This window comes from Leptodactylus fuscus, chromosome 3, assembly GCF_031893055.1.
Source record: "Leptodactylus fuscus isolate aLepFus1 chromosome 3, aLepFus1.hap2, whole genome shotgun sequence".
Classification (NCBI taxonomy): Eukaryota; Metazoa; Chordata; class Amphibia; order Anura; family Leptodactylidae; genus Leptodactylus; species Leptodactylus fuscus.
The window spans coordinates 87,325,816-87,335,776 of NC_134267.1; the positions used below are offsets into that span (position 1 = coordinate 87,325,816).

At 42.8% G+C, this 9,961-nt stretch overlaps 1 protein-coding gene across 1 annotated transcript; it reads left to right on the plus strand.

Moving 5' to 3' along the window:
• The first annotated feature begins 4,477 nt into the window (after positions 1-4,477).
• On the plus strand, positions 4,478-7,172 carry CITED2 (Cbp/p300 interacting transactivator with Glu/Asp rich carboxy-terminal domain 2). Its single transcript, XM_075267864.1, has 2 exons — positions 4,478-4,692; positions 5,696-7,172. Exon 2 carries the CDS (start codon positions 5,703-5,705, stop codon positions 6,402-6,404), a length of 702 nt encoding a protein of 233 aa, XP_075123965.1. The 5' UTR covers positions 4,478-4,692; positions 5,696-5,702; the 3' UTR covers positions 6,405-7,172.
• Positions 7,173-9,961: the final 2,789 nt, after the last annotated feature.

The following is a 9,961-nucleotide window of genomic DNA, read 5'->3' on the forward strand; positions in this document are numbered from 1 at the left end:
TCAGGTAAACATGTCCTAACGTTGCAACTTCTATAACATCTGATCGTTGGGGGTGCTGGGTCATCCGATGGCAGATAGCACTACTAGTTCCAAACAGTGCAACATTTTTATGTGCCATTTTGGCTATTACCAATACAGATCTGTAACTATAATTTGCTGTCCTTATACTAAGCAGACAGATCTGCTATGCAACTGCTAAAACTACATTTTGTGAAGGAGTCCTTAAAGGGGTGGGTCAATTACGGTGACATTTTACAAACGAGCACTTTCAAATATAGTGTAGTAAAAGTACAACCTTATAAGATAAGATAAGATAATCCTTTAATAGTCCCACAGTGGGGAAATTTCAGTATGTTTCAGCTGCATAGTAATACAGATACATGATAATACACAGTAAATATTACAGAAGTAGTAGACACACATATGCTGAGAAAGATATACTAGGAGTCCTAAGGAACAGAGCAGCTAAGGAACAGAGAAGAAAGAAGGAGGACATTCATAATCATTAGTTCTCTGTGCGGAGTGATCTTCGCTTGGTCTGATGTAGATTATACAGCCTGGTCGCGGTTGGAAGGAAGGACTTGCGATAGCGCTCCTTCTCACACTTGGGGTGAAGCAGACGGTCACTTACAGTGCTGCCAAGTCCCATCAGGGTCCCATACATGGGGTGGGATTTGTTCTCCCGCATGGAGGTCACCACGTACAGTATCCTTCTGTCACCCACCACCTGTACTGGGTCCAGGGGGCTCCCCAGGACAGAGCTGGCCCTCCTGATCAGCCTGTCAAGTCTATTTCTGTCCCTGGTTGATATACTGCTCCCCCAGCAGGCCACACCGAAAAAGATGGCTGAGGCAACCACAGAGTTGAAGAAGGCCCTTATGCTTCCTTATGTGTGATACAACTATGTGTACTCGTCTTAAGATATTCCTGATGGAGCAGTGGGTAACCAGACCCATCTATCAGTGGTCTATACTGAAATGGACTGTTCACAGTATAGGTAACTAGTGCAGTACAGTACACGGTATTACTTACTGGAGGCTGGGATGGATGTGTCTGGTTATGTGCCCCCATAAGCACCCAGATTTGAAGTGCAGGATAATAGAGGGACCATATTAACCATAAGACAGAACCATAGAACAGTGATGATGGCCTTACAACACTATATATATATGTAGACTTAACTTAGACTAAAAAAGCCAATCCTCTTAAGTTGATTTTATGATAACAGTTCTTTTTCCAGTGTATTATTTCAATGTATTTGAAAGAAACAAAAAACAAACCGTATACTAAGGCTGGTCTTACACGACCTTAATGATTCTACGGTCTGCATGTTGCTGATCGGCAACATACACTCCGCAGATGTCCGTGTCCTGCCGCACTCGCCCATAGAGTTCTATGGGAAAGTCCATGCAGTGCCGCAATTCACGGGCATTGCGGACATGTTCTATAAATTGCGAACCACGGTTGCAGCCCGGCCACACCACGGATAAAATATCCGGTGGTGTAAGAGGACGCATTGAGTATAATGTGTCCACAATTGAAAACCCTCAATTGCGGACCATTTGCGGACTTACATTACGTGTGTCCTTACGTTGTGTAAGACGAGCCTAAGGCCCCACGTTGCGGAAACACATCATTTTGGTTGCGGTTTTTTTTTTAGCTAAAGTCAAGAATGGCTACAAAAGGAATGAGAAATATATAGGAAGTTCTTAGATTTCCACTTTTTTCCTCAATCCACTCTTGGCTTTGGAAATGCAGCAAAATCTGCAAACTAAATAAAGCTGCATTTCCGCAATGCCGCAATGTGGGTCTTAGCCCCTAACTAGACTTCCAAGAGCCCCAACACGTGAAACTTGCTGTGAAAGACGTTTGGCGGACCACAACCAATTTTAGTGAAGCCCTACACCCATTTTGATTTGTGTCACACATTTTTATTGTAATGTGGATGTGAAATGTGCAGGCCGTCACACTCCTTTACTGTCATGTGAGACTTCATGCAGATGACCATGTACCGTGTACTGGGCAGTAAACACAGAGCTGGGCCTTTTCTACTCTTTTTCATTACAAAAATGGATGGATTTTCTGTCGCAAAAATCTGTGCAACAAACCTACTGCATTTGAACCTATCCTAAAGGTCCATTCACATGGAAGAAAATGGTGAAGAATTTGGCTTTTTTTTTCAGCGCTGAAATTCCACCAAATTCTCACCATTTTCCTCCATGTGCATGGACCCTAACTGTTTACAAGAGTAAAACACACCCTATAGCAGCAAATGTACAGATTTATAATACATATTTATTTATTATGCCCATTTTTAATAGAGCCATCATATTCTGCAGCGCTTTACAGACATTGACAGTTACTGTCCCATGTAAGGCTCACAAACTATATTCCCTATCATTATATCTTTGGAGTGTGGGAGGAAACCAGAGTATCTGGGGGAAACCCACGCAAACACAGGGAGAACATACAAACTCCTTGCAGATGTTGTCTTTGGCAGGATTTGAACCCAGGACTCCAACACGGCAAGGCTGCAGTGCTAACCACAGAGCCACATATCTCCCAACCATCCTAGATTCAGCAAGACTCTGAGTCCTGTACCACTGTCTCCAGTCTGCTGGAGGTATGTTCCAGTTTTAGCACATCTGTGTACAGAGAGGGCGCAGGTGAGTTGAAATCAGGAATGGTTTATAGCATGAATGAATAGTTGAATACAAGAATGGTTAAGCAGGGAGACATCTACTCCTTGCGTCACCATTCTGCCCATGTTTTGCTTCAGGAGCTGTAGGCGCCATCATGTGATGACATCATTTACATCGTACCTACAGCTGCCTTAAAGAAGACTTTTCATGTCCTCATGCATATGTGGTTTTGTATACCACTAGAAAGCAGTGTATTGAATTCAGTGCACTGTGGCTCTTCCAGTATTTGCCCTGGGGCTTGAGATATCGGTGCCAATATTTCCGCACTGTCAGAAGGGCGTTCCTCACAGCCTAGCGTCATTGCTGGGCTGTGAGGAACACTCCCCTCTGAAAGTACTGTACCATAGCCCTGTACTGTCAGAGGGGGCATTCTTTACCGCCCAGTGATGACACTAGGCTGTGAGGAACACCCTTCTGACAGTGGGGGGATATCTGTGCCGAAATTAACGGCACCAATATTTTCTACCCCGGGGCACATAACAGGAAAGCTGACAGTGCCCTGAATTCAGTGCACTGTCAGCTTCCTAGCAATAGATAACACTGCATATGCATGAGGAAATACCAGTACCAGAGATAGCAAAGAACAACAGCAGAATGAGGAGAGGTGAGTATTAGTTTTATTATGTTTGTTTTGTACCAGGGGAGTGACATAATATTATGGTGGAAACTGCAGGGGGGTTATTAAAATTTAGGGGAAGATGGAGGGGAGACATTAAACTATGGGGCCAGCTGGAGGGAGACATTTAACTGTAGGTGTAGCTGAAAGGGAACTTTATACTGTGGGGGGCAACTAGTGGAGGGTATTAAGCTATGAGGGCAACTGCAGGAAGGCCAATAAACTGTGGGGGTAGCTCCAGTGGAAGCACAATACTATAAAGGTAGCTGGAGAGGAACATTAAACTATGACAACTGGAGGGGGAACATTATACTCTGGGGGTAGCTGGACAGGGACATTAAACTGTGGGGGTAACTGGAGAGGGGCATTATACTGAGGGCCAGCTGGAGGGGAACATTAAAGTGTGGCGCCAGCTGGAGGGGGACATTAAACTGTAGGTGTAGTGTAGCTGAAGGCGGACTTTATACCGTGGGGGCAGCTGCAGGGGGACATTAATCTGTGGGGATAGCTCAAGGAGGAACATAATACTGTAGAGGCAGCTGGAGAGGAACATTAAACTATGGCAACTGGAGGGAAACGTTAAACTGTGGGGGTAACTGTAGGGGGAAATTACACTGTGGGTGCAACAGGAGAAGGACTTTATACCGTGTTGGCAAGTGTAGGGGGGTATTATAATATAGGGACATATCATGTTAGGGTGAATGTATAGGTGTTATGAGCTGTAGGGGCAAAAAAGAGAAATGGAGTCAATGTGGAAATCTGTGGGGATAAATTCGCAGTGCACTGCACGTTTTGTCCTTCCTTTTGTGCTTAGACAATTGGGAGGTATGATAATATATATATAGGTATAACTTTGTTTCTTTTCTGACCCTACCAATATAATAAGATGGTATTGTAGCCAAGATACTGCAGTATCCCTTTAATAGCAGGCCAATCCAATGAGAGTGAATGATGAATGAGCACATATGACATGAGCTGTAAAGTTTGTCCACCCTGTGTGCACAGACACCTAGCGGCAGGCGAGCAGCTCACACGTGTCACCAGGGCTGCTGGATCTCCTCCAGCTCCGGCTGTGTTTATCCTTAATCCAGGTTTTACTTGTGCTGCCTGCCTGCCTGCCTGCTTGGCTTTTTTCTTCCTCCCCCCCCCCCCCTTGCTCCTCCCTTCTGCAATCCTATATTAACAAGCTGGGAAGAAGACGCACAGTTCATTGTTGGCCAGTCCTGATGCCTCTCGCCGAGGACTGAGGAGTCAGCTCTGCAGCAGGATCGCATTACACGATCACACAAAAGGGAGAGCTGCTGGATCCCCCTCTATGCTGGGATCTAGCCCCTGATCCCCCTCCAAGCAGCAGTTCAGGATCGCTCACAAGGGGTAAGTGCTGTGCTTCCACGATCTCATTGTCTGCTCGGGCTTCTATGGAGATGGCAGGCAGATGGCAGTGCCATGATCAATAATTCAGTGCATGGTAAAAGTTGCTGTAATGGTCAGGTTACCTATTCTCTAGCTGCAGGGATCTGTTACTGGCATGACATGAATGTATAGTGTGTGATGCGGAAAGTTGGCTTATTCCATGTATTAGTAAGTTATCAAGTTGTGCAGCTGTCTGGAGCCCAACCACTCCTATGGCCGGCTCCACATATGTAATGGGGCTGAAATCCCCTGAAATGATGGCAGGCGTGCTGCTCCACTTCTAGTAATAGGAGCTTGTCATGGCCCCTGTAAATGAACCCATCAGGCTGCAGCCCTCAGCATATGGGCATGACTTGCTAATGATGTCGTACCTTTGTTTGCATTGTTGCGAGCCCCTGACTGCCTTGCTTTCCTCCTCATCCCCTGCTGTAGGAAGTTCAATATTGATATAATGTATCTGTCATGGTTGCTGCAAGGGGAGCTCTGCTCATTTCACTGTAGGGACGGCTAAGACTTTGCTGATCGCCTGCTTATGTGCGTAACCTTTAATGATTAGAAATGAGATTATGGAGATCCTTTGTAGAAGTCTTCCTGTAAAGTGCTGAAGTGCAGGCACAGGGGCTTCATTACCGTGCCAATGTCTTTGTCGCTTGTGTATGTCAAGAGGTTTCTAGTCATCCTGTGTCAGGCAATGATTTTGAGTGAATTGGAAGGTAATGTATACATGTTATCAGCAGCCAGTACATAATGCAGGAAATGAGCCCAGATGAACAAGGGCTTGTAGGTAAATCGCAACGTACAATGTAAAGAGTGATGTCTGAGCAATTCTGCAGATGGTGACTCTTGCTCTGTATTAATTCATCATTGCCTAGATAAGCAGTGAGATCAGATGCCTTCGATTCTACGTGTCACTGGTTGTTTTATTTGCCAGGCAGTGTCTTATATTTACCTACTCTCTTCATAGGTGTGCAATGGCAGATCATATGATGGCAATGAATCATGGTCGGTTTCCTGATGGAACGAACGGTCTTCATCACCACCCTGCTCATCGGATGGGAATGGGTCAATTTCCAAATCCTCACCATCAGCAGCAACAACAGCAACAACAACTTGCCTTTAACAGCCTGATGGGAGAGCACATGCACTACAGCACAGGGAATATGAACTCCAATAATGGCATCAGGCATGCCATGGTAGCCGGGAATGTAAATGGAGGGCATCCTAATGGCACTATGGCACCAGCGGCAAGGTTTAACAATTCACAGTTCATGGGACCCCATGTTACAAATCAAGGAGCTCAGCTTAGTGCTAGCATGCAACTGCAGAAGCTGAATAACCAATATTTTACACATCATCCTTACCAACACAACCACTATATGCCGGACTTGCATCCTGCAAATCATCAGATAAATGGGACAAACCAGCATTTCAGAGACTGCAATCCAAAGCACAGCACTGGCATGCCTCCGTCAGTGAGCCACGTCCCTGCAGCAATGCTGCCTCCTAGTGTTATAGACACTGACTTCATAGATGAGGAAGTTCTAATGTCCTTGGTGATAGAAATGGGTTTGGATCGTATAAAAGAACTACCAGAGCTATGGCTGGGACAGAACGAATTTGATTTTATGACAGACTTTGTTTGCAAACAGCAGCCGAACAGAGTGAGCTGTTAGTCCTGGAATGGAAAAAAAACCTAAAGAATAAAAAAACAAACTTTGAACATTCCTCCTTGGACACCGAATCTTGCTTCCAGAGTCCACTATTAATCTGTACAGAATATATATATTTTTTTTCCTTTGATTCCCACATTTTTATTCCTGACTCTCCTCCCCCACTGCCTTGTTAATTGAGCCACTATTTCCGCAAATAGGGTGTTTCAGCAGATTTGTCTCCTGTCTCAAGTCATCCATGTATGGGGTTTTGACATAAGTCCATTTCAGTTTTTCTTTGGACGGCATCAACATGAGAAAATTGTTGGTTGCATGAACCTTGACAGCAGGTTTATCGCTGCACTAATGCTGCCATCTTGCTTCAGTTAATCTATGCATTGCTGTGCACCATCTTATTTTTATTTTTTTTAATTTATTTTTTTTTTTAAATAATTAACTGGAAGTTTTAACAAATGAGCCATGCCTTGTTGGATCAGGAGAAGTCCTACTGTTATTTAAATTTTTTTTTTCCTGTGTTACTTGTGTTTCACCCGTGTACATACAACAATAAGGGTGGAATGTAATCAGTGTAAAACATTTCACAAATGCTTTTTTCCAAAAAAAAAAAAAAAAAAAATGTTTGACACTGTGCTAATATAGTTTATTTAGTTCATGGAAAATACTACTGTGTTGAAAGCTTTTTAGGAAATTTTGACAGTATTTTTGTATAAAATCTTTTTTTGAGAAAATACTTGTTAATTTATTCTATTTTAATTTGCCAATGTCAATAAAGAGCTGCAACGTGCACTATTCTACTTTGATGTAACTTTATTTTTTATTTGAATACTCTACTGGATATAGCTAGATAACTAGATAATTTTATATGGTTTAGAAGGCTGGGTCCACAAGTTGTGGCCATGTCTCCCAACTTGATGTGCCTGTTGGTGGTTTTCACATCTATTGTGGCTATAAGCTCTTGGCACAACCAATCAATGGCACATTACTTTAAGGCTATTAATACAGTTAAGTTGAAAACTGCAACGAAGTACATGACAACATAGTTTCCGCTGTATTAATGCCATAATGTGAGAACTAGGCCCAGTTATGAAATCTGGCAATAAAATAGTTTTGGTAAACCTAGCATTGGTAGCATTTACCATAGAGAAAAGTAAACTATAGAAATTCTTCCGCTATGTTGTGCAAGGTACAATTTTGTGTCCTGTTGGAGTTCTAGATTTATGGTGGGAATCTGTGCTCCAGTTTGCTAATCTACCCTACAGTATGTCCTTGAAAGCTGATCTTCTAGACTATAGCTGAGAGTTTGTGAGGTCCCTGAAGAATCACTTGGCCATGTCTGCTTTGTTTACCCTGACGCTTGTTTTTTCTTTTATTCTGATCTTGTGTTGTCATGTCTGCACACAACACACTGCTAAGCAATCCTAAATGATCAATAACGAGGGGCACTTTGTTAAACTGTTTAATAGAATACCTGATTTAGTTGACCATAGCAAATTTTTTTTTTTTTTTTCTATAAAATGAAGCTGCATTGTGCTTGTTTAAGTCAACTAAGAAGCTTTTTCTTTTTATACAGCTTAAGTCTTCCCCATATTGAGTCAAGGTCCAGATCAAATTCAAACTATGGTTGTGCTTGACCCCTAATTAGGATGTTGAATGATCTTGTATTCTGGGCTTGATGCCTTAAGTGACCAGACGCTTGCCTTTACTGATGGGTAATGTGCACAAGTCTGCAATAAGGGCAGCCATTTTGGTTGGCTGTAAAAATCCCACCAAATGTGTCCAATTAATCCAGGCAATGGTTGATGCAGACAATGAGCAGGAATACAGGCAGAGAATGGCTAACTATAGGTTCTGCAAGGCTAAGAGCTGTCCTGATATTTTGCTACTTTGCAATAAAGCTCTTCCTTCTGAAACTCTGCCCTGCACGTTACTGAAATGTTACCATGACACGTGTGCAAAACTTGTTGGTCGACTTTACAACGTGTAGTTTATGTACTATGTAGGCATTCCACGTATAATATCATCCTCAAGGTATGCAAAATATGTGCAGCAGGTGAATGGCACTGTGCAGGCCAGGGCACTAGAGGAGGAAATGCTTGTGTATTAGTCATCAACCCAGAGGTGCCATGTGGAAGGTGCCGCATGTACAAGTGGAGATGGCTCGAATTGTTTTACTGTTATCTGGCTGTGTATGTAATAGAGAATGCAGACTAGGCCTAGGTATAAGGAATGGTTGTAAAGGTTTTCTCGCAGTATAAAAACATAAACCATTCCACTAATGGTGGCTTTTTGCTTTGGATAAGATCTTGGAAATCTTTTATTCTCCTAACTGAAAAAAAAAAAAAAAAATGGCAGAAAGTGACCTGCCTATCATGGTGGATTCTGACCCAATTAAAGTCATGGAGTAGGAAAGCTGTGTTGACAGCAGAAGATTTCCATGGTGGATCCACTGTAAAATCTGTTATGCCAGTTTACCACTACAGCACTGTTTATGCAGAAATATACATTTTGTGCCTTCATTTAGAGGCCCAAATCATGACAGTGTTGAGCATTTGATAAAACATACCGTGCCAAAGGCTAAAAATAAGCTTGTGCCATCAATACTCTGTTCGAGTGTCCCAAGTACTTTGGTTGTTCAGCCTCCATTAGTGTGACTGTGTTATTTGGGTTAGATCTATGGATATGAGTTCAATGTGTTGTTAAAATCGGCAGGTGACTGAGCCCTAAGTCTTTATGCATAAAAGTGACATTTTTAGTGGCTAACAGCCATTTTACATCTGTACATGTCTGTTTTTCATAGCTGTTTTGCATTTCTGTTCCGATTTTGATTGCTTTTCATTGGTCGTTCTCCCAATCCACTGATCAGTTTTTTTGACGGCTATTAAAGAGGGTCAGTCAAAAAACTAACATGTATAGACACAATGAAATCAATATGTACTTAGATGGCAGTCATGTGAATAAGCCCTAACAGTTTCACCTGTAAAACTGTGTTGGCCGGCCTGAACTATACGCCAGGAGAGGGACTCCTAGTATTATGGTTATGCTGCTAGGGGACTCCAAACGACATACTGTCCTGTACGGATTATTGTATGCAACAGTAAGTCGCTGGAGGCAGGGACTCCTTGCAGCATAGGTAACCATAATGCGAGGAGTCCCTCTCCTGGCTGACAGTTCAGGCCGTTCAACAGTTTCAGAGGTGAAACTGTTGTATGGAGGGGAGGGGGGGTTAACTTTTTTTTTTTTTTTTTTTTTTTTTTTTATAACTGGAAGTGGAGTGTTATAGCAGTTGTATACCTGTATTTGGCCGCTTTATGTTGAGTTTGGGCGTTTCACACTTATGGGTACATGGATGTGCTAATAATGTCTTACGGATACAGGTTTTGACTGTTTATGTTCTGTTGACTAAAACCAGTTTAGGTCATTCCTAAGTGACATCTGCACAACTTGTTCATCTCTTCCCCATGTGGCAGATAGACATGATCAGGGCAGGTCTTCAGCCTTTACACGTAAATAAGAGATTACATTTGCTGGAAGAAAGGAGAGATCATGAAAATGAGGAACTG

What these genes read in the sequence shown, in the direction of transcription:
- CITED2 (XM_075267864.1), top strand. Translation starts at nt 5,703, where the DNA reads ATGGCAGATCATATGATGGCAATGAATCATGGTCGGTTTCCTGATGGA.